General features: G+C 42.7%; 1 protein-coding gene across 1 annotated transcript in view; it reads left to right on the forward strand.

Moving 5' to 3' along the window:
- Positions 1–24,791, forward strand: part of LOC122554706 (calcium-activated chloride channel regulator 3A-1-like) — a 45,071-nt gene extending 20,280 nt beyond the window's left edge. Inside the window, 9 exon segments of the mRNA XM_043700082.1 lie at positions 4,979–5,200; positions 10,883–10,943; positions 10,946–11,091; positions 11,179–11,356; positions 11,992–12,098; positions 12,185–12,406; positions 14,505–14,766; positions 16,138–16,328; positions 24,319–24,791. Coding sequence (XP_043556017.1) covers positions 4,979–5,200; positions 10,883–10,943; positions 10,946–11,091; positions 11,179–11,356; positions 11,992–12,098; positions 12,185–12,406; positions 14,505–14,766; positions 16,138–16,328; positions 24,319–24,717 — 1,788 coding nt within the window. The 3' untranslated portion in view covers positions 24,718–24,791.
- The last annotated feature ends 1,452 nt before the right edge of the window (positions 24,792–26,243 follow it).

Here is a 26,243-nt window from a genome sequence, read left to right on the forward strand (position 1 = left end):
TTTTCTGATTCAGTATGTGGATGTACCTACTAGAGAAGGTGCAAAACTTGACTTACTCTTGGGAAATAAGGCAGGGTAGGTGACTGAGGTGTCAGTGGGGGAGCACTTTGGAGTCAGTGACCATAATTCAATTTGTTTTAAAATAGTGATGGAATGGGATAGACCAGATCTAAAAGTTGAAGTTCTAAATTGGAGAAAGGCCAATTTTGACGGTATTAGGCGAGAACTTTCGAAAGCTGATTGGGGGCAGATGTTCGCAGGTAAAGGGACGGCTGGAAAATGGGAAGCCTTCAGAAATGAGATTACGAGAATCCAGAGAAAGTATATTCCTGTTCGGGTGAAAGAAAAGGCTGGTAGGTAAAGGGAATGCTGGATGATGAAAGAAATTGAGGGTTTGGTTCAGAAAAAGAAGGAAGCATATGGAAGGTACAGACAGGATAGATTGAGTGAATCCTTAGAAGAGTATAAAGGCAGTAGGAATATACTTAAGAGGGAAATCAGGAGGGCAAAAAGGGGACATGAGATAGCTTTGGCAAATAGAATTAAGGAGAATCCAAAGGGTTTTTACAAATATATTAAGGACAAAAGGGTAACTAGGAAGAAAATAGGACCCCTCATAGATCAGCAAGGTGACCTTTGTGTGGAGCCACAGAAAATGGGGGAGATACTAAATGAGTATTTTGCATCAGTATTTACTGTGGAAAAGGATTGGGAAGATACAGACTGAAGGGCAATAGATAGTGACACCTTGCAAAATGTCCAAATTACAGAGGAGGAAGAGCTGGATGTCTTGAAACGGTTAAAGGTGGATAAATCCCCAGGACCAGAGCAGATGTATCCTAGAACTCTGTCGGGAGCTAGAGAAGTGATTTCTGGACCTCTTGCTGAGATGTTTGTATCATCAATAGTTACAGGTGAGGTGCCTGAAGACTGGAGGTTGGCTAATGTGGTGCCACTGTTTAAGAAGGGTAGTAAGGGCAAGCTAGGGAATTATAGACTGGTGAGCCTGCGGTGGGCAAATTGTTGGAAGGAATCCTGAGGGACAGGATGTACATGTATTTGAAAAGGCAAGGACTGATTAGGGATAGTCAACATGGCTTGTGGGAAATCATGTCTCACAAACTTGATTGAGTTTTTTGAAGAAGTAACAAAGAAGATTGAGGAGGGCAGAGCGGTAGATATGATCTATATGGGTTTCAGTAAGGCGTTCGACAAGCTTCCCCATGGGAGACGGATTAGCAAGGTTAGGTTTCACGGAATACGGGGAAAACTAGCCATTCGGATACAGAACTGACTCAAACGTAGAAGACAGAGGGTGGTCTTGGAGGGTAGTTTTACAAACTGGAGGCCTGTGATCAGTGGAGTGCCACAAGAATCGGTGCTGGGCCCTCTACTTTTTGTCATTTACATAAATGATTTGGATGCGAGCATAAGAGGTACAGTTAGTAAGTTTGCAGATTACGCCAAAATTGGAGGTATAGTGGACAGCGAAGAGGGTTACCTCAAATTACAACAGGATCTGGACCAAATGGGCCAATGGGCAGAGAAGTGGCAGATGGAGTTTAATTCAGATACATACAAGGTGCTGCATTTTGGGAAAGCAAATCTTAGCAGGATGTATAAACTTAATGGTAAGGGTCTGAGGAGTGTTGCTGAACAAAGAGACCTTGGAGTGCAGTTTCATAGCTCCTTGAAAGTATAGTCACAGGTAGATAGGATAGTGAAGACGACGTTTGGTATGCTTTCCTTTATTGGTCAGAGTATTGAGTACAGGAGTTGGGAGGTCATGTTGCAATTGTACAGGACATTGGTTAGGCCACTGTTGGAGTATTGCATGCATTTCTGGTCTCCTTCCTATTGGAAAGATGTTGTCAAACTTGAAAGGGTTCATAAAAAATTTACAAGGATGTTGCCAGGGTTGGAGGATTTGAGCGATAGGGAGAGAATGAGCTGCCAGAGGAAGTGGTGGAGGTTGGTACAGTTGCAACATTTAAGAGGCATTTGGATGGGTATATGAATAAGAAGGGTTTGGAGGGATATGGGCCGGGAGCTAGCAGGTGGGACGAGATTGGGTTGGGATATCTAGTCAGCATGGACGGGTTGGACCGAAGGGTCTGTTTCCATGCTGTACATCTCTGTGACTCTATGACTCGTGGTGTTGGATTCCTTAAGATTACCATTGACCCTCAACTAAACGGGATGAGCAAGTAAATAAAAACAGCAAATGTTGGAGAGACTCAGCAGGTCAGGCAGCAACTGAGGAGAGAAATGGAGTTAATGCTTCAATCCAATGTGGCTCTTCTACAGAACCGATTAAGTCACATACATTCCGGATGATCTTGTTCAAGACCGGATAATCTCAGAATACTTCTGTTGAACTTGCAGTGACCTGAAACATTAATTTCATTTCTTGCTCCAGATTTTCATGATTTTCAGATTTTTTATCAGATTTCTTGCATCTGTGATGTTTTGCTCTTGTTGGGTAGTCTCACACTTTGAATCCCCAAAGCCTCTCTATCTCTGACAAGGCACAAGTCAAAACCATGATGGGCTGCTTCCTATATGACCGTAACAACAAGTAGCTCAATACTATCAAACACGAAGAACTCCACTTAGTCAGCTCCAACAGCCACTTTAAAGATTCACTTGCCCCATTATTGACACATAGTGACTGGATTGTGTACCAGTTGCAGGATGCATTGTATCTGTCACTAAGGCTTCTTCAACAGGACCTTAAACTTCAGCAAAAGAAGCAGATGGATGGTGTTGTGCCCAAGACTGGGGAGTGGACTGCCTCTGTCCAGTGCCATCACTCCATTGTTCCCAACACAAATATATTTACTTTACACAGTTACCAACATAGCCAATGATGCTTTATCTATATTTTCAAATTAGAATATAAAAGATCCATTAAATAAGCATCTCTAGTCAGGAATAAAATTATTGATTTACTATAAAACAAAACTTACTCAAGAAAGATGCAAACACAAAAGTGGAAGTTTCAAATTTTATATCTTCGAAATAACCATACATATGTCAATTTAGAAAGAAACAAAATTCTCGACAGAGATATGGAATGAGGATATGAAGAATAACGATTAGGCTTTCATCCAGCTTCCTGGCACATGGATATCGAAGATAGACAGTCACCACAGGGATCCTTACAGATGTCGTTTATTCTGTAATCACCAAGAAGTATTGTTCAAAAGGTATTCAAGGAGAACAGTTCATACAGTGTTTGGCTATTACACTGGTCCCTCAAAAGAGCTTTCTTTGAAAAGCAGCCGATAACTATCTCAGTAACTGAATTCCAAACAATATTGACAGCCATAAACCAAGGCATGTGATTTGCAATAAACCATGTGACTTCCAAGAAGTGTCTTTAAATAATAGTCCAATTTATCATTTAGTGACTCTTTTAAGAAAAAAGGTCCATGTGTCTTCCGAGAGTTTACAAACAAATGACTGTCTGCAATTCTTTCAACACAAATCCTCAAAAATACTATTCATAATAAAGGATCTTCATAACAATAGCAGCACATCCACCTCCAGGTTCTCCTTAAAGTCCAACACTAATCCCAACTTTGAAAATTCTCATTAATCTTTCATTATCACTGAAATCCCCTAACGTGACAAAGAGTGCAGACAATTGACACTGCTTTGACTCAAGAAGAAGGTGAATCACCATGTCACTGTTAATTAGATCCTGCCAGAGATATCTATACTGTAATAATTAATACAAAAATAAAGTGAAGTCTCCATAGTCCTCCCAGGCCAAGGTTGCTCTCCCATTGGATTGAGGCAACGTGTGATGCCTTACCCAGACAGACACCACAGCTCAGGTGAGAGTAAAGGTTGACAAGGACAGTCCTTCATGGAAATATCAACCAGTGCAGGAATCGAACATTATCGCTATCACCTCTGTGTCATAAATCTGCTGTCCAGCCAACTGAAATCTTTGTACTGGCAGCAGTGCTCTGGGAGAGTTTCACTTTGATGGAGACCTGCAATTTCATAAAATCCTGACAGTGTGGAAAGACACCGTTCAGCCCATCGAGTTTGCCATCAACCTTCCACAGAGAATTCCATCCTATACCGGTAACCTCATTTGCCATGGTCAATCCACCCAGCCTGTGCATCTTTGGACAATGGGAGGACACCAGAGCATCCAGAGGAAACCCGTGCAGACACGGGGAGAGCATGCAAACTTCACACAGTCGTTACCCAAGGCTGAAATTGAACCCAGGTCCCTTGTGTATGAGGCAGCAATGCTAACCACTGAGTCACCTTACCATCCCCTCAATTCCTGAACATCACTTTCCCCATTTTACTGCAGATTGAAGGTGTCTCCTCTTCATTGGAAGACAGCAGTGACCTGCATTTTCCACATCTCCAGCTTCCTCTTGCATAGAGCAAGTTTTTTGAGATTGATGATTATGCACAGTTTGGTGTCTTTCCCTTATCGGATGCCATTGATTGGGGAAGAGCAGGATGCAAACATAAAACATCAAAACATTTAACAGTTCTGTCCTTTTCTTATTTAAGACACATATCCTTGATTGTTGATAGCATCATAATAAGTTTTAAACACTGAGGGTAGTTGTAAACTTATATCGTGTATTCCTTCTCGTCAGACACCTGACTGGCGAAGGGCAGGATGCAAACATGGAACATTGAAGTATTCAACAGTTTTGTCCTTTTCTTGTTAAAAACTCATTATGATGTTATCAACAAATTAGTGATAAGTTTTAAACACTGAGGGTAGTTGTAAACTTACATTGTGGATTCCTTCTTGTCAGACATCTGTGTGATATCCAAGAGATTAAATGCAATATCAATCCTGTGGTCTTCACAATGGGTGGGTGACTGTCTCCAACAGTATTCTTCCTGGGTATGGGAGGTAAAAATAATCCAAACCCACCCCAATCTATCTGCAGCCCCTTTAACCTGTTGCATCTTTTTTTTTAAAAACATCCAGGTGACTGAATTCTGTGACGATAAGACTCACAATCCTGACACACCGAACATGCAAAACAAAATGTGCAACTTCAGGAGCACTTGGGACATAATCAGAGAGTCGGAGGATTTCAGAAACAATCCCTCACCCTACAGTGGTTCAGTGATACCGACCTTTACACTGCTACAGGCCAAACACCGTGTGCTGTGCTTAGTCCTTGATGTTTCTGGGAGCATGGACATGGTAAGGTTATTGGTAAAGTTTATTTCACAGAAGGTATTAACTTAGATACAGGTTGATGCTCTTGTGTGGCTTCGCACAGCAAGCTAGAAGAGGTCAGAAGCTGGATATTCCGAAACGAGTAGCTCATCTCCTTATTCCCAGGTCCTCTCTGTCATCTACAAAGCACATATCAGGAGTTTGACAGAACACTCTACATTTTAGAGCAGGCATTGGTATAGTGGTAATGTCAGGGTGGCAATATAAAGATTCCTGATGAAGGGCTTATCCTCCTGCTCCTCGGATGCTGACTGACCTGCTGTGCTTTTGCAGTACCACAGTCTTGACTCTGGTCTCCAGCATGTGCAGTCCTCACTTTCTCCTGGTAATGTAGACAGCCATGCTAATGCTCTGGAGACACGGGTTCAAGGGGGAGATGATGGCACAGCTCCAGTATCGTTCAGAAACTCAGCTAATGTTGTGGGGACCTGGTTTCGAATCCTGTCATGGCAGATAGTGGAATCTGAATTCAATAAAAACATTTGGAATTAAGGATCTACTGATGACCATGAAGCCATTGTCAATTGGTGAAAAATCCCATCTGGTTCACTAATATCCTTCAAGAAAGAAATTTGTCATCCTCACCTCGGCTGGCCGCCATGTGGATCCAGACTCACAGCAATGTGATTGACTCTCATTTTAAATGGCCAAAAAAGCCATTCCTTTGTATCAATCGCATTCCAATTGTGCACTGACCTCTGCATCAAACTTGCCCCTTAGGTCTCTTTTATATTTTTCCTCTCTCACCCTAAACCTATGCCCTCTAGTTCTGGACTCCCCGACCCCAGGGAAAAGACATTGTCTATTTATCCTATCCATGCCCCTCATGATTTTATAAACCTCTATGAGGTCGCCCCTCAGCCTCCGATGCTCCAGGGAAAACAGCCCCAGCCTGTTCAGCCTCTCCCAATAGGTCAAGTCCTCCAACCCTGGCAACATCCTTGAAAATCTTTTCTGAACCTTTCAAACTTCATAACATCCTTCTAATCAGAAGCAGACCAGAATTGCGTGCAATATTCCAAAAGTGGCCAAATCAATGTTTTCTACACCTGCAACATGACCTCCAAACTCCTGTACTCAATACTCTGACCAATAAAGGAAAGCATAGCAAATGCTTTCTTCACTATCCTATCTATCTGCAACTCTACTTTCGAGGAACTATGAACCTGCACGCCAAGGTCTCTTTGTTCAGCAACACTCCTCAGGACCTTACCATTAAGTGTATAAGTCCTGTTCTGATTTGCTTTTTCAAAATGCAACACCTCGCATTTATCTGAATTAAACTCCATCTGCCACTTCTCAGCCCATTGGCCCATCTGTTCAAGATCCCATTGTACTCTGAGGTAACCTTCTTCGCTGTCCACTACACCTCCAATTTTGGTTTCATCTAACTATCCTAACTATACCTCTATGTTCACATCCAAATCATCTATATAAATGATGAAAAGTAGAGGACCCAGCACCGATCCTTGTGGCACTCCACTGGTCACAGGCCTCCAGACTGAAAAGCAACCGTCCACATCCACCCTCTGTCTTCTAAGTTCGAGACAGTTCTGTATCCAAATGGTTAGTTCTCCCTGTATTCCATGAGATCTAACCTTGCTAATCAGTCTCCCATGGGGAACCTTGACGAACGCCTTACTGAAGTCCATATAGATCACATCTACTGCTCTGCCCTCATCAATCCTCTTTGTTACATCTTCAAAAAACTCAATCAAGTTTGTGAGATATGATTTCCCACACACAAAGCCATGCTGACTCTTCCTAATAAATCCTGTCTCTCAGGGTTCCCTCCAACAACTTGCCCACCACCGATGTCTATAGTTCCTTGGCTTGTCCTTACTACCTTTCTTAAACAGTGGCACCACATTAGCCAACCTCCAGCCTTTTGGCACCTCACCTGTGACTGTCGATGATACAAATATCTGAGCAAAGAGCCCAGCAATCACTTCCTTTGCTTCACTGATTAGGATCTAGGCTACACCGGATTAGATCCTGGGGATTTATCCACTTTTATGCATTTCAAGACGTCCAGCACCTCCTCCTCTGTAATATGGACATTTATCAAGATGTCACCATCTATTTCCCTACATTCTATATCTTCCATATCCTTCTTTACAGTAAACACTGATTATGGTAAGGTCCTGGGGAGTGTCGCTGAACAAAAGTCTTTGCAGTGCAGGTTCACAGTTCCTTGAAAGTGGAGTCTTAGCTAGATAGGATAATAAGAAGGCATTTAGTATGCTTCCCTTTATTGGTCAGAGCATTGAGTATAGGAGTTGGGAGGTCATGTTGCGGCTGTACAGGCCATTGGTTAGGCCACTTTTGGAATATTGCATGCAATTCTGGTCTTCCTCCGATAGGAAGAATGTTTTGAAACTTGAAATGGTTCAGAAAAGATTTACAAGGATGCTGCCAGGGTTGGAGAGTTTGAGCTATAGGGAAAGGCTGAATAGGCTGGGGTTGTTTTCCCTGGAACATCAGAGTCTGAGATGTGACCTTACAGAGGTTTATAAAATCATGAGGGGCATGGATAAGGTAAATAGACAAGGTATGTTCCCTGGATTGGAGGAGTTCAGAACTAGGCAGCATAAGTTTAGTGTGAGAGGGAAAAGATTTAAAAAGGATCTAAGTGGCAACTTTTTCACACAGAGTATGGTGTGTGTATGGAATGAGCTGACGGAAGAAATGGTAGAGGCTGGTGCAATTACAATATTTAAGAGGCCTGGATAGGTACATGAATAGGTACATGAATAGGAAGGGTTTAGAGGGATAAGGGTCAAGTGCTTGCAAATGGGACTCGATTAATTTCGAAAATCTGGTTGGCATGGATGAGTTGGACCAAAGGGTCTGTTTCCATGCAGTGCATCTCCATGACTGTCCTGCCTCAGCTACTGTATTGATACTCCTCCATGTTGAACAAACATTTGAGGAAGTACTGAGGAAGGCAAGGACACAAAATGTACTTTGGGCGAGGCATTTCAATGTCCACCATCAAGGAGGGCTCAGCAGCAGTGCTACTGATCGAACTGGTAAGGTCCTAAAGACCAAGCTACCAGACTGGGTCTGCAGCAGGCGGTGAGGGAATCAACGTACCTGACCTCATCCTTACCAATCTGCTGACTGCAGATGCATCTGTCCATGACAGTATCAGTAAGAGCGACCACTGCACAATCCTTGTGGAGATGAAGTCCCACCTTCACATTGAGAACACCCTCCATTGTATTGTGCACTGTGCTACATGAGACAGACTTTGAACAGATCGAAAAACTCAAGACTTGGCATCCATGAGGCACTGTGGGCCATCAGCTGGACAGAATTGTCTTCAGCACAACTCAACCTCATGGCCCAGCACATCCCCCACTGAACTATTACTATCAAGCCAGGGAATAAATCCCGTTTCAATGGAGAATGCAGAAGGCATATCTGAACATGAGGTGTCTACCTGGTGAAAGTACCAAACAGGATTACTTGTAATTCAAACAGCACAAGTGATCCCACAATCAATGGATCAAAGCTCTGCAGTCCTGCCACATCCAGTCGTGAATGGCGGTGGACGATTCTACAATTAAATGGAGGAGGATGCTCCACAAATATCCCCATCCTCAATGATGGAAGAATCCAACACAGTGTGAAAGATAAGGCTGAAGCATTTACAGCAACCTTCAGCTACAAATACCAAGTTCCATCTGGACCTCCTCCAGTGGTCCCTGGCATCATAGATGCCAGTCTTCAGCTAGTTTGATTCACTCCATGTGAGATCAAGAAATGTTTGGAAAGATTGGATATTGCAAAGGCTACGGGCCCTGACCACATTCCGGCAATTGTACAGAAGACTTGTGCCCCAGAACTTGAACTCCCTTAACCAAGCTCTTCCAGTTCAGTTAAAACTGGCATCTATCTGACAATGTAGACAATTGTCCAGGTATGCCCTGTACATAAAAAGCAGAATAAATCCAATGTAGCCAATTGCCACCCCATCAGTATAAATGCAATCATCAGTAAAGTGATGGAAGGTGACATCAACAATGCTATAAAGTAGCACCTGCTTCACAATAACCTGCTCAATGACATCCATTTTGAGTTCCACCAGGGCCTGTCAGCTCCTGACTTTACTCAAGCTTTAGTCCAAACATGGACAAATGAGCTGAATTCCAGAGGGGAGGCGAGGATGTGTGTGACCAAGTATTAAGGAGCCCTAGCTAAACTGGAATCAATGGGAATCAGGGAGCAAACTCTCTGCCAATTGGAATCATACTTGGCACATAGGAAGATGGTTGTGGTTATTGGAGGTCAGTTATCCCAGCTCCCGGACATCTCTTTAGGGTTCCTCAGGTTAGTGTCCTCAGCCCAACCTCCTTCAGCTGCTTCATCAATGACCATCCCTCCAACATTAGGTCAGAAGTGAGGATGTTCACTGATAATTGCACAATGTTCAGCACCATGCATGACACCTCAGATACTGAAGCAGTCCATATTCAAATGCAACAAGATCTTGAAAATATCCAGGATTAGGCTGACACGCTCCAAGGAACATTTGCACGCACAAATGTCGGGCTGTGATCATCAACAAAAAGAGACAATTTAAATTGTTACCATCATTGAAACACCCACTATCAATATCCTGCTGGTTACCACTGACCAGAGCCTCAACTGGACTCACCATATAAACACAGTGGTTACAAAAGCAGGTCAGATGCTTGGAACACTGCGGTAACTCACCTCCTGACCCCTGAGATCCTGTCCACCACATACAAGGCACAAGACAGGAGTGTGATGGAATGCTCCCCACTTGCCTAGGGGGGTTCAACTCCGACAACACTCAAGCAACTTGACACCATCAAGGACAAAGCAGCTCATTTGATTGGCATTACCTCCACAACAACCACTCCCTCCACCACCATCGCTTAGTGGTAGCAGTGCGTACTATCCATAAGATGCGCTGCAGAAATTCACCAAATATCCTCAGGTAGAACCTTTCAAACCCATGACCACTTCCTTCTAGAAGGACAAGGGCAGCAAAGACATGGGAACATTCAAGTTCCCCTCCAAATCATTGACCATTCTGACTTGGAAACATATCCGCATCCCTTCACTATTGCTAGGTAAAAGAAATGTCTGAAATTCCTTCCCTAAAGGCATTGTGGGTCAAGCCACAGCATGTGGACTGCAGTGGTTCAAGAAGATAGCTCATCATCACCTTCTCACTGGTAACTACGGATGGGCAGTAGATGCTGGCCAGTTGGACAAAAGGCAATCATTGTTGTAAATAACCAATTAATGACCTTTCGGGAAGGAAATCTGCCAACGTTATCTGACGTACATGTAACTCCAGTCTCAGAGACTGTAGTTGACTTTAACTACCCTTAAAATGCCCAGAAAGTCATTCAGTTCAAAGGCAATTAGAGATGGGCAATAAATACTGCTGTTGCCAATAACACCCACATCCCACGTATAAAAAGGAAACATTTGCTTGAATTAATGCAACCAAAACAATCATCAGAAAAAATCTTGAAACTATCTCGGGCATAGCAGCCTGCTTAATACTAACTTTAATTTTTTATCAATATTATTTTTAATGCAATTTGTAAATAAATCGACTGAAAGGCAGTGAGCTGCAAATTACATTTTTTTTTAATTCAACAGGAGAATTGTATTAACAGACTCCGACAAGCAGCCGAGATATTCTTACTTCAGATCATTGAAGCAAAATCACTTTTAACAATACTGCAACTATTCAATCACATTTGAAAGTGATTGATAATGAAGGTGTGAGGAATCAACTTGTCCAATTGCTACCTACAACAGCTAATGGAGGGAAAAATATCTGCGCAGGAGTCCAGACTGGTTTTCAGGTAGAAACTGAAATGCTTCAGCAAACTTTAGTAACTCATTTTAATTTTCAGTTTTCCCACGTTGACAATAACTTAATGGCTTTGCAGGTACTTGGTGGTGATGACGGTGCTACAAATGGTGATGAAATCGTTTTGCTGACTGATGGGGAGGACAGCGGGATAAGCAGTTGTTTCTCGGAGGTGGAACAAAGTGGTGCAGTTATCCACACGATAGCATTAGGACCGAATGCAGCCACAGAGCTGGAACAGATGTCAACACTGACAGGTAATAAGAACACACAGAATTTCTCATGAATTCTTGGGAGACAAACACAACTTCAAGCCTTTTTGTTTCAAGTTCTGCTCCCAACTTTTATTGTGGCGGAAGTGTTAATAGGTTTAAAATAAACTGGGTGGGCCCTCAGTGAAAATACTGGACAAAAGAATTTCAGTTGAGAACATTCCAATTACAAGGCAGACTCCGACAGGAAGTTGGTGGGACTTTACTCCTGGCATTGTCCATAAGTAGAGCTAACAGGAAGTTAGCCAAGTCGATTTATTTATTTAAAGTGATGTCACACAACTTTGATGTACAATAGAAGCCATTGACATGTCCATATTTCTAGTCAGTCAGAGTTGATTCTCCAAGCTAACTGTTAATATTGCAGGTAATGGGAACATAATGGCTACCACTGCCATTTTAATTCTTCTTCCCTCAACTATACATTGCTCCTGCTAATCAGACAGGATTAAAATCAATGTTAACATGTTCAATAGTTTTATTCCAAACAATTTGGGCAGTTACTGTCACATTGCAGAAATCTCTGATGCCTCCTTCTTCATTTCGGTCTCAATTGGCATTGCCCATTGACCATGTATTTGATCCATGTTTATAACTTTCTTACCCTCTCCTTTCTCTAGGGGGTCGACAGTTTGCAGCCACTGATAAAGTGGATGCAACTGGATTAAGCGATGCCTTCTCTTCAATAGTATCAGGAAATGGTGACATTAGTGAACAGTCAATTCAGGTCTGTTTTTCCTCAGATAATGACTTTCAAATTATCCTTTCATTAACTTAACATTAGATTCAATAGATCCATTTCTTTGGTCCCAGCTTGAAAGTTTTGGAACAAAGGTTGAAGATGATACTTGGTTAAATGGAACAGTTGTCATCGATAAGACCATTGGGAACGACACATTTTTTGTTATTTCATGGCGGAAGCAGACACCAGAAATGTTTGTATATGACCCCAGTGGAAATGTGTACAACAACAGTGACTTTAAGATTGATAGTACAACACGTACGGCCCGTCTGAACATTCCTGGCACTGCACTGGTACGGATCAAAATGTCTCCTTCAATTCTTCATGTTCTGCAGTGTACATTGTATCATTGTTAATCATGTTTTCCAGCAGAGTCATTGGACAGCAGCATGTTTACTCTCAACCATCCTCTATTTTGACAATTATACAGTGCAGTCTTTCACATGATCTCTGCCTTTAGCCAGTTGAGTACACAGCACACATGGAGTGAAACAAAATGGCTATGTTACAATTTGAAATGTATCACTTCTTCCAATGCATTGGTGAGGACATGGGCATTAGGGTCATTCAATCACATGATCTCTGCCATTAGCCAGTTGAGTACACAGCACACATGGAGTGAAACAAAATGGCTATGTTACAATTTGAAATGTATCACTTCTGCATGGTACAGCTTCCAATGCATTGGTGAGGACATGGACATTAGGGTCATTCAATGCCATTGAGAGCCTTGGGAACCCATGGAGGCATCATAAGCGAGGATAATCCTGAGTTCACCTCAATATTGCTGACACACTTTCAAGTAAAGAGTATTAAACATTCTAAAGTGCCAGAGAGTATGCTCAAGACAGAGATTTGTAGATTTCCAGATGTTGAAGACATTAAGAGATATAGAGATAGTGCAGATCAATGGCATTGAGGTAGAAGATCATCCATGATCTGGTCAAATGACAGAGTAGAATTGATGTTCATATTTCTATTCTTATGTCTTATGTTCCTGAGTGTACACAGTTTGATCAATGGTGCTTCAATGTCATATAAGAAAGACAAGTCAGTCCCTTAAATGACTTCTGTTATTCAGTGAGACCATGGCTGATTTGTCTCTCAAATCAATGTACTCAGTTTGGTTCTATACCCCTTGATATATTTGCCTTTCAATATTCATTGTTCTCAGGTGTTGAAAATTTATTTAAGTAGCAAATCAAAATTCTAAATTTCAATTAGTTCTTGTGTGTTTCCTCACTTCAACCTCTACAACTGTTCCCTCATCTTGTCTGGATGCTCCCAATGGAGGCAATAAAATTCTCTGATTACCATAAACACTCTGATTAAATCACCCTAAATTGTCTATAGTTATAGCAAAACCATCTCAGTTCATTAAAAACATTTCCTCCTTATTTAATCCTCATCACAGCAGGACCATTACAAAGAATCTGTGCAATATATAAAATATATAAAAATTGTCATTGCTGGGAAACCCAAATGGTTTGGCAGCATCTGTGGAGGAAGAAATAGAGTCCAATGCCCCTTCTTCAGAACCTATTCCATCTTTCCTGGTATGAGAAAGTGATACTGCAGATGCAGTATTCCCAGAGCTTTACACCGCTGGGATCATAACATCCACACCATGTATTCCAGCCCCTCGAAATGAAGGCTAACATTCTTGAAGCTGTCCATTAGTACAATGTGATCCACCTAGATCATTCCCACAACTACTATTCTCACAACTATTTGAATCTTTTCTTGCTGGCGATGGAGTGAATTATCTCATACTTCCCTGCACTGAACTCCCTCCATGATGGTTTTCATTATTCACTTATTGAATTTCTGTTCCTTTCTGCTCCCTATTCACTGTGCTAAACAATTCAGTGTTGATCATGGTGGGTGCCATGTCCATTTGTTTTTCTCTCCCCCAACAAGTGACACTGAGGGCATTTGTAAAGTTTCCCAGTACCTAAGCTCATACCAACAAAGAAGGCACAAACCAGCAAGAAAATCTGGGACTTACCTGGACTGCATTGAACAACTGCAGGATACAGTACAGCAACTCAACGAGACCATGGCTACACCTCCATCCAAATCCAAGAGCTCTGCCATTTAGAATGATCAAGGCAGCAGGAACTCCTTCAGTTGCAAGTTCCCTTTCAAGTCAATGCCATTCTGATTTGGAACTGTTCCATTATTTCTTGATGAACGCTGGGTCAAAATCCTGGTACTTTCTTGACGTAGCAACACTCCCCTAGCTAGAGCACAACAGTTCAAACCACTTTCTCAAGGACACTTGGGAATGGGCAATGAGCAGATATTCTCCAGGTGAATTTAGAGAAAGCATTCAGGTGTTGCAGAAGCTCTCACCTATCCAGCTGTTGAAAATAAATATTTTTATTCCAGACAGGTACTTGGAATTATGCCATCCTGAATCCTGGCATTGAACAGGTTGTAAGTATTGTAATGACATCCCGAGCAGCAGATGAAAAAGTTCCCTCGGTCACGGTCGATGTGCACATCAGTGAAAAGGATTTGGTTGGTGTTAGGCCAATTTACGCAGAAGTCAGTCAGAGATTCTCACCCGTCCTGTTTGCAAACGTGACGGTTATTATCGAACTACCAACTGGCCCAACAATTGAACAGGAACTTTCTGAAGATGGCCTGGGTGAGACTGATGATGTGACTCGATAAAGTGAAATGTATATTCAGTGTCTGTTATGCACATATATCTAATTATAACCTCCAGAACATAAAATATATCACAATTAAGCCTGATGGACCTGTTGACTGTTCGGACACTCAAAGTAGTGCTCGCAGGGAATATGGGCTTTGACTACATTGACTCTGGACCCCATGAGTTCTCATGGCTTCAGATCAAACATGGGCAAAGAATCCTTTACTACATACTACCTCTCCACCCACTACCCCACCCATGCACACAGCCAACACCCCCACCCACATCTCCCTGCCCCTCATGCCCCCCCATTCGACTGATAATTCAGTGCTACCCTATATTGAACAACACTTGACACCATTCATGCCAAAGCAGCCAGCTTGATTGGCATCACATCTACAAACATCCACTTCCTGTCACCCAGTAGCAGCAGTGTGTACTATCCAGAAGATGCATTGCAGAAATTCACCTGAGATCCTGAGAGAGCACCTTCCAAACTCACAACCACTTTCATCTCGAAGGATAGAGGCAGTTGAAACATGGCAACACAATTATCGGCAAGTTCCACTCCAAGCCACTCAACATCCTCACTTGGAAATATGTCGTCATTCCTTCACTGTCATGGGTTAAAATCCTGGAATTCCCTCCCTAAAGGCATTGTGTGCCTATTTACAGTACATGGACTACAGCAATTCAAGAAGGCAGCTCACCATCATCTTCTCAATAGCACCTAGGGACAGGCAATAAATGCTGGCCCAGTCAGTGACACCCACATCCCATGAGTGAATACATTAAAGAAAACCTTCAGATTCAGACAATAGGCATTAACCTTCTTGGCTACCTGCTCCTACTCCAGTCTGAGGATGGGTCTTGAGGATCTCATGGCCCCATTCCCTCAAGATCCATGATGTCTCTCCTCCTCTGCACCTCCACCACAGAAGGCTGGCTTCAGCACCTTTTCCCCACTCAGTACACTCTTAAACGCAGTGGCAGTCAGCAGTGCAGGGTACACATAGTTCCCACTATGTACATCAGATGGCAGGGTAAGATTAATGTGTTTCCTATCTACACCAGGCTTGGATTGAGCAGCTCATGAATCATAAACACAGTGCCTGAGAATCAGCGCAAAACCAATTTTTAACTCCCAAAGTTGCATTTGTATTAATAAATTATGTTAAACAAAGATATTTTGCATTTATAACAATTCACAAAACAATTAAAGTGATTGGGATTTGAACTTAGAATTCCCAGATCAATTTGACTTTGCACTTGTCATCAGTGATATCAGTGCCAATCCAAATACTGTGCAATTATTCCATGCTTCACTCAGTCTGCAGCTACTTACCCTTTCCTTGCCTTTAGGTGCTGACATTGTCAAAAATGATGGTATTTACACAAAGTATTTCCACAAGTATTCTGGATATGGAGGATACAGCTTTAAAGTACGTGTGCAGGGAAAGGAAGGGAAGGCAAAGGCAGCGATCCGAACAGGAGGACATTCCTTTTACATACCGGGATACACAGAAAATGGTAAACAATATTTGGCAACAGCAGTATCAGAAATGAAATAACTGAAGAATCGTCCGGTGAGGCTTTGAGGGTGGAGCTAAGAAATAAGTAGGGAGTGGTGACATTACTGTAGTAGTACTATAGGCCCCCAAATAGTCAATGGGAATTAGAGGAACAAATATGCGGGAAGACTGGGGAGACTCGCAGGAGAAATAGGCTTGTCATAGTAGGGGATTTTAATCTTCCCAACCTAGACTGGGACTGCCATTACATTAAGAGCTTAGATGGGCTGGAATTTGTTAAGTGTGTTCAGGAAAGTGCATTTCCTATGGCAGTATATGGAGGGTCCTACTCAGAAGGGGCAAAAGTCGACCTATTCTTGGGAAATAGGGCAGGACAGGTGACTGAGGTGACAGTGGGGGAGCACTTTGGGACCAGTGACCATAGTTCTATTAATTTTAAAATAGTGATGGAGGGGGACAAAACTGGTCGACAGTTTCAAGATCTAAATGAGAGCAAGGCAAATTTTGATGGAATTAGACAGGAGCTTGCAGGGGTTGGTTGAAGTAGTTTGTTTCCAGGCAAAGGGATCTCCGGGATGTGGGAGGCCTTTAAAACTGAGATAGCTAGACTTCAAAGTCTACACATTCATGGAAGGGTGAAAGGCAAGATTGAAAGGAATAGGGAACCCTGGATGACAAGAAATATTGAGACTTTGACCAGAAAAAAGGACTTATGGCTCAGGTACAGGCAGCTGGGATCAAGGGAGTCTCTGGAGGTAAATAGGGGATCCAGGAGTTTACTGAAGAAGGTAATGAGGAGGGCAAAAAGAGGGCATGAGATAGTCTTGGCTGAGAAAATTTAAGGTGAATCCAAAGATGTTATTCAAGCATATTAAAAGAAAGAATAACTAGAGAGAGAATCGGGCCCCTCAAAGACCAAAGTAGACATGTATGTATAGACATGTATTGACAAAACCCTAGCCAGAGAAACAATAGCCAACCTGCTGAACAGACATAACAGACAACAGGACGTTGAACCCATCAACAAAGACGGCATACTTAAACTACTGGATTTGTTCCTCACAACACACTTCACATTCAACAACCAGATATACGAACAAATCAATGGGACACCCATGGGCTCACCGATCTCGGGACTCATAGCAGAAGCAGTAATGCAAAGGTTAGAACAAACAGTCTTACCACAAATTCAACCCAAACTCTGGGTCAGATACGTTGATGACACCTTTGTAATCATTAAAAACACAGAAATAGAGAATACACACTGGATCATCAACTCCACACTCACAGGAATACTTGTAAATCTTTTCTGCACCCTTCCGTTATGATATGATGGAGACCAGAACTACACGCAATATTCCAAAAAGTGCCCTAACCAATGTTCTATACTGTCGTGACATGACTGCAAATTCCTTCACTCAAATCTATGATCAATAAGGAAAGCATACCAAGTTGACAACGGTACGAGGACATGCCGCAACCCAAAGGACTAGCAACACTACCACACATCAAGACCATCTCTGAAATGACAGCCAGACTACTGCGACCACTAAGACTTATAACAGCACACAAACCAACAGCCACTCTCAGACAACAACTCACCAAAACGAAGGACCCGATACCCAGCATGAGCAAAACTAACAGTGTACAAAATCCCATGCAAGGACTGCACAAAACACTACATAGGACAAACAGGAAGACAGCTAACGATCCGCATCCACGAACATCAACTAGCCACGAAACGACACGACCAGCTATCCCTCGTAGCCACACACACAGACGACAAGCAACATGAATTTGACTGGGACAACACTACCATTATAGGGCAAGCGAAACAAAGAACAGCCAGGGAATTCCTAGAATCTTGGCACTCATTCGCAAACTCCATCAACAAACGCATAGACCTGGACCCAATATACCGGCCACTACAGCGGACAGCTGAAACTGACAACCGGAAGCGGCAGGGACAGGCCACTATAAATGCCAGAGGAAACACCACAGAAGCGCTTCACAGGAGGCTCCCAAGCACTGAGGATGTCACCTAGACAGGGGACGAAATGTTTGCAACAAAAACTTCCAGCTCGGCAAACAGAACCACAGCATGTATGTATAGAACCTGAGGAGATGGGCGAAGTCCTCAATGAATATTTCTCCTCTGTGTTTATCATGGAGAAAGCCATAAAGACTTGGGAACTTGGGGAAGTTAGTGGTCATATCCTGGGGACAGCTCATACCATAGTAGAGGAGGGGTTGGATGGATTAGAATGTATGAAAGTGAATAAATCTCCTGGTCCTGACCAGATATATCCAAGAACATTGCAAGAGGCTGGAGAAGAAATTGCAGGGACCCTGTCAGATAATTAGCCACGGGCAAGGTCCCAGAAGACTGGAGGGTAGCGAATGTTGTGCCTTTATTAAAGAAGGGTTGCAAAGCAAAATATGGGAACTATAGAACAGTAAGCTTAACATCGGCATGGTGGCACAGTGGTTAGCACTGCTGCCTCACAGCGCCAGGGACCTGAGTCCAATTCCCGCCTCGGGCAACTGTCTGTGTGGAGTTTGCACATTCTCCCTGTGCCTGCTTGGGTTTCCTCTGGGTGCTCCAGATCCTTCCCATAGTCCAAAGATGTGCAGGTTAGGTGAATCGGCCATGCTAAATTGTCCGTAGTGTTAGGTGCATTAGTCAGGGGTGAATGTAGGGGAATGGGTCTGGGTGGGTTGCTCTTCGGAAGGTCGGTGTGGACCTGTTGGGCCGAAAGGCCTGTTTCCACACTGTAGTGTATCTAATCTAATCTAATCTGTGGTAGGTAAGTTACTTGAGAAGATTCTGTGAGATAAGATATACCTGCATTTGCAAAGACAGGGTTTGATTCATCAGCATGGCTTGGTGTGTGGGAGATCATAGTTGAAATTTTATTGCTGGAACAGCACAGCAGGTCAGGCAGCATCCAGGGAACAGGAGATTCGACGTTTCGGGCACAGGCCCTTCTTCAGGCCCTTCTTCAAAGTTTCAACTTTGATCTCCAGCATCTGCAGACCTCACTTTCTCCTCGTGTGGGAGATCATGCCTCACAAATTTGTTACAGTTCTTTGATGAGGTTACCAAGAAGGTTGGTGAGGGCAGGGTGGTAGACATAGTCTATATGGATTTCAGTAAGGCCTTTGAAAAGGTTCCACACGGTAGGCTGCTCTGAAAGGATAGATCGTATAGAATCCAGGGGGAACTGGCAAATTAGATACGTATCTGTCTTAATGGTAGGAAGCAGAGAGTTATAGTGAAAGGGTGCTTGTCAGACTGGAGGCCTGTGATTAGTCGAGTGCCTCAGGGGTTGGTGAGGGCCCCATTGCTGCTTGCTATCTATATCAGTGATTTGGATGAGAATGCCCAAGGAATGATCAGTAAGTTTGCAGATGACTCTAAAAGGGGAAGTATCTTGTACAGTGAGGAAGGGTAACAGATACTGCAGCAGGACGTTGATCATCGGGGGAAGTGTGCCAAGAGGTGTCAAATGGAGTTCAATGTGGATAAGTGTGAGGTCTTGCATTTTAGTAAGTCAAATCAAGTTAGGGGTTTCATGCTTAATTGTAAGTCATTAAGGGGTGTAGTGGAACAGAGGGACCTTGGAGATCAGGCGCACATTCTCTGAAATTGGAGTCACAGGTAGACAAGGTGGTGAAGAAGTCTTTTGGCACACTGGCCTTCATCGGTCAGGGCACTGAATATAGACATTGGGAAATTGCAGCTGTACAGGACACTGGTGAGGCCGCACTTGGAGTATGGTGTTCAATTTTGGTCACCTTGCTACGAACTGGATAGAGTGCAGAAGAAGTTTACAAGGATGTTGCCAGGACTCAATGGTCTGAGTTATAGAGAGAGGTTGGATAAGTAAGGACTTTTTTCTTTAGAGTGTAGGAGATTGAGAGGGAATCTTATAGAAGTGTGTAAAATCATGAGAGGCACGGTTAGTGTGAATGCACTCAGCCTTTTATCCAGGGTTGGGGAATCGAGGACTAGAGGGCATCAGTTTATGTTTAGAGGTGATGAATATAAGAGAACCTGAGGGGCAAAGCTTTTACTCAGAGGGTGGTAAGTCTATGGAATAAGCTGCCAGCAGAAGTGGTTGAGGCAGGTGCATTAACAACATTTAAAAGGCATTGGGACAAATACATGGATAGAAAAGGTTCAGAAGAATGTGGGACAAGTGCAGGGTTGATGTGGATGGACATTTTGGTTGTCATGGACCGGTTTGGGCCAAAGGGCCTGTCTTTGTGCTGTAGGACTCAATGACTCTCATGTACAGGGATGCCTTGACAATGGTACATGGTTTTATGGTGTGGTAAACCACTGAGTTGTGAGCTCTCCATATCCTTTGGGTGCTATCTGCTTTGCTTCCTACTGTGGCTGGAATGGTACTTCACATGATGCCTAAACCTTTGTAGCATTCATTGCAGAAGATTCTCCCAGCCTTTACAGTCCATGAAAAGCTAAATAATGGTGTTGGGCAATGGGGGATGGGAAATGTAAACACGAATGAGTTTACTGACCCCTTCCTTACTGTGATAAAAGATTGCATTCTACTGTTGCATGTCGTTCTTCACAGTGTTTTAACACAATGGTCAAAATCTTGTGCCTTCCTTCCACCACCTTCTCTCCTCCAGCCTGGTAAATCCATGGCAGGATGGCATTTCAATGGTGCCCTTGATGTTCACTCAAGGGTAATGTCCCACCACCATTGGTGTTCAACAGAAAGGTGGGCAGAATACCCACTAAGTGGGGAAGCCACCATGCAAACCTTCAAAGGTTTACTTGCAGGCATCTGGGGATAGGCCCTCTTTCAAAGTCACTCGGTGCCTGAACAAGGGGCTAAATGTTAAGAAGGGGGTAGTCTGCTGACTGCCAATCTTTCTCCACTTTCTGCCAACTTTCCTCACCCAGTTACCGTCCTTCCTCCTTTTCCACCATCATTCACCTTTCTTCCTGGGTTCATTGTTTATTCAAAGCCTCGTTTATGTGTCATACCGGCAACAGCCACCACCTAGGTCCTGGCACTGCTGAATCAAGAGGAGCAACTCCGCTCTGATTGGCTGGCAGCTTCATGCTCACACTCTTCCCACCCCTCTCAGGGTCCTTCATCCTGGACCAAGGATGGCTTGGTAAATGCCCAATTTGAGCAAGATACACTGAGTATTCTTGAAAAGATGTGGCACTGGGGTCACGCATGCTGATACCCATAGTTGAGATCACTGTTGCCTCCTCAAATTCCCATCAGTAACTCCAACTCAATGTAAAATAATTTTTTAATGCCGTCTAGTTTATTCCGTTTGATAATTATGTGTTGGCCCTTGGACATGCATCATTGTAAGCTCTTTATACATTACAGTTTAAAATTAAAACTAACTGACCTAACCCTAGCTTTATTTTAGCTGATGGGCCCATGAGACAAGTCAGATCCCAGAATGAAATCTGGCTTCATTGTTTTTTGCTTTGGTTTAGCTGACTGCCTTAAATCCATTGTCAATGTAATTCCAGGCACATTCAGGGTTATCCAGCAATTGTTGTCCAATCTCAAAGGGTTGAGCAAGAAGTGAAGCTATCTGTTTTCCTTTCTTACTGTGCAGTAATAACACGAATGGTGTTCACCAACAAATACATACTGACATCAAACCAAAAACACAGTGTCTGATATTAGATGTGAGTTTGCTATTGGACTACATTTGCTAGATAAGCTGGAGTGTGCGGAATTATGCAAATAACCGGTTTAAGGTAGTCCATCAGGCTCGCAGTGTGGACTGGAAGTTCCATGTAATAACACACCACGCCCTTGACAGACAGAAATTACATGTACACGCCTTGTTCCTACTGCAACTCAACAAGTAGGTGACAGCCGGTCATTGGTTAATTTCTCAGGGTCTGACCAATTAGAAACAAACCATTTGGTTAAAAATTTAACAGAGCTGGCTGTTTGCTGTCAATCAATATTAATGAGTATATTTTCATGGCAATGCCTCTAACAATCAGAGACCACTTGCTAACCAACTGGCACTCTCCCCTGATAGAGTCATAGAGCCATAGAGATGTACAGCATGGAAACAGACCCTTCGGCCAATCCGTCCATGCTGATCAGATATCCCAACCAAACTAGTCCCACCTGCCAGCACCCGGCCCATATCCCTCCAAATGCTTCCTATTCATATACCCATCCAGATGTCTTTTAAATGTTGCAATTGTACCAGCCTCCACCACTTCGTCTGGCAGCTCATTCCATACACGTACCACCCTCTGTATGAAAAAGTTGCCCCTTAGGTCTCTTTTATATCTTTCCCTTCTCACCCTAAACCTATGCCCTCTAGTTATGGACTCCGCAACCCCAAAGAAAAGACTTTGTCTATTTATCCTATCTGATGTGGTATAAATATTGAAATCCCCTTGATTTTGTATTCTTGTGTGAGATACAAGATGAGAAACAGAAGAACAATGAACAATACAGCACAGGTCCAGGCCCTTCTGTCCTCCAAGCCTGCACTGACACCTCTCACCCTTACATGCTAAAACTGTTGTCATTTACAAGATCCATATTCCTCTCTTCCCTTCCTATTTATGTATTCGTCCAGGCACTTCTTAAATGCTGCTACTGTGTCTGCTTCCACCACCTCCCCTGGCAGTGCATTCCAGGCACTCACCACCCTTTGTGTGAAAAACTTGCCTCACACATCTCCCACCCCCCGCACCTTGAACCTTTGTGCCCTAAAAATTGACCCCTCTACCCTGGGAAAAAGCCTCAAACTTTCACTCTCTCCATGCCATTCACAATCTAATAAACTTCTATAAGGCACCCCCCAATCTTCTGCATTCCAGTGAAAACAAACACAGTCTATCCAACCTTTCTTCATTGCTAAAATCTTTCATCTCAGACAACATCCTGGGGTAAACATTTTCTGTTTGCTCTCAAAAGCATCCACATCCTTCTGGTAATGTGGTGACCAGAACTGTACACAATTTTCCAAGGGCAGCCTGATTAAAGTTCTATAAAGCTGGAGCATAACTTCCCTATCCTTATATTCAATCTGCCTTTTTTTTCGCATTACCCAAGTTCTGTACAACTTAGAATATATTATATTTATTATATTATTATATAAATTACACATCTTTCATTCCAGTATCTTATGTGTTCATATTTGTTTATAGGTTCTCAAACAACACAATCCACCTAAACTTTTGCTGTATTATAAAAAACTTTTCCTCGTGCTACATTTGCCCCACAGAACCATCCATGATGTTCATATGTTTGTTCTTTTCACAAGGAGGTGGTCACACCTGGTCAAACCAGCAAAACCTTACTAGAACAAAGAACAAAGAAAGTTTACAGCCCTAGAACAGGTCCTTCAGCTCTCCAAGCCTGAGCCGATCCAAATCCACTGCCTAAACCTATTGCTCAATTCCTAAGCATCTATATCCCTATGCTGTCCAGACGCATCTTAAATGAATCTACCGTGCCTGCTTCTACAACCTCTGCTGGCAACACGTTCTAGGCATCTACCACCATCTGTGTAAAGTACTATCTGCATGTATCCCCCTTAAACTTTTCACTCTTTCCTTGACCGCGTGACCTCTCGTTATTGAATCCCTCACCGTGGGAAAAAGCTTATCTCTATCCACCCTGCCTATACCCTTCATGATCTTGTAGAATTATAGAATCCCTTATAACAACTACTTGTCTTTTTGATCCCCCCTCTTGAATGGCCACTGCCAAAATATATACCTGAAGGTAAGTTTTTATATTTAAAAATTACCTTCCCATCAGGCCTCTGGTTCTGGCTGTCGCTCCCTCCACTCCAACTGCCACCAAAATGCGCTGAAGCATGGGTTGCTCTGCTCTCCTGCCACAAACCAAGACGCCCCTGTTTACCTCAGGTTCCACACTTTACCTCGGTTTAGGAAGTCACCCTTGTTTAGTTTAGATGTGAACACATTAATTTCTTCTCTCTCTTCTTTCATTTCTCCTTTTCACAGCATCCCCGCTATGAGATGAGAATGAGTGACCACCTCCTCCAGCTACGGGACAACTTCACAGCAGCTGCCCTGGTTAACCTCACCAACTTGAATCCACGTCCATTTGGCTCAAGGGAAACATTCACATTTGTTCCCAAAAACACGGAACTGCAAAACGGGACAACGCTCTACTTCGCACTCTGCGCCTACGATAAACAGGAACAGTCATCTGAAATGTCTAATGTGGCCAAGGTTTATGTCTTTGTACCTGCACCTCTGGTTGAGCACCCAAAAGGCAGTAGTGTATGGAAGGTGATTTGGATTGCGATTGTTGTTGCAATTCTGGTGTGTTTGATCATTGGGATTGTCAATTACCTGGTTCAGAAAAAATGCATAAGTAGAACTTTTGCACTAGTTTAACATCCTTGCTGGAGGAATGAGTAGGTAGCATGCAATTAATTGGTCTAATTATTCAAACACTCAATCAGATTACACTGTATATTGTAAAGATTTTGTACTGAGGGATTGTAGTCCATGAATGTCCATGGTATATCTCCAATATTCATGCTATTTTACAGGGATTTCACAGCTTTTCTACCAATGTTGTAGTGCACCTTTCCTCATTGTTTCTTGCTTAGCTGATTGACTGTCCAGTCGGTGAGATGGTGAGCAAATGTGTCAGGGAAGAAAAGAGAAGAACAGCAATAAAGGGATTCTGACTGGCTGAGCCAGAAAGTGAAATTTAGCATCACTGATGACCTGACAGCAAAGGTGGAGCTATTGTGGATGAGTTAGGAATTTGGGAATGATAGGAGTCCTATAGCAGTGGAATAATTATGTTTAGTGCTACAGATGGAGAGAGATGTGGGAGAATTTCTCCCTTTTCTCATCTCTTGGCTGATTGCAACTTAAGATATACCGTGTTTCATCACTTTGTAACTTCAAAGCACATGCACGGAACCTTGTTAGATTAAATCAAAAGAACTGATGACAATTTATTTCTCACATTATCTGAACTGTAATCATAACATACCCAACCTTACACACACTCACACGTGTGACAATGCTGTCACTTTAGGAGGTTATTTTTTTCTGTTTTTGTTTTGAAACGAGCTTGTAAGGTAAAGGTACCAAATTTGCTACTGAAGACCAAGTAAACAGATTGGGAGGCCTTGGTGTTTTTCTTAAAAAACAGCTTGAATGGGTGTGGCCAGATCTCACAGATCCAGGTGTCTGGAATTCGGGTTTGTCAGTAACATCAAAAGATATTGGGGTGTCAAAAGAGTTGGAAGCTTCAGTGAATGTCTCTTGGCTGCTACTCTCTCTCAATCTTCTCTTGATATTTTTTCCTCCTGGATTAGAGAAACGGATGTGAGAATTTGGCTGAAATTTCTTTTTTCCTAAGGGGTATATTTATGGAGATGTTATTATATTGGAACAATTAATTAGTAATAGTTACTGTATCTGTTATTCTGATAAGTTTCCAAAACAGTTGTTATTCTAAATTCCTCTTTCTTTGGCTGTATTTTAACTACAGTGTTATATAATTGCTTCATGTCGAGTAGTTTGACCAGTTGTTTTGCATTTGAGGCACTTTACATTTGCTTTTACAATAAGAAAACATTAGAGTCTAGTTTACCTACTTAAAATATTTTTGAGGGAGTCTGGTCTGACGTATTGTAAACTGGGGACTCTTGCATCGATCGAAATCTAGAATTCCCAAGGCATTTTACAATTGCCTTCATAAGAAGAAAATGTTAGGGACTAGTCTTCCTTCTTAAAATATTCCTAAGGGTGTCTGGTATGGTCCAGAACACACGCACACACAAAACATAAACGCATGGGAAACGATAATTTCTAAAACGATAACATGCACTTTGATGACTAAATAGGTCAAAGAAACAGACTTTTCTGCTACCCTTACAGTTCATTTTTTTAACACTGTA

This window comes from Chiloscyllium plagiosum, chromosome 11 (genome assembly GCF_004010195.1).
Source record: "Chiloscyllium plagiosum isolate BGI_BamShark_2017 chromosome 11, ASM401019v2, whole genome shotgun sequence".
Taxonomy (NCBI): Eukaryota; Metazoa; Chordata; class Chondrichthyes; order Orectolobiformes; family Hemiscylliidae; genus Chiloscyllium; species Chiloscyllium plagiosum.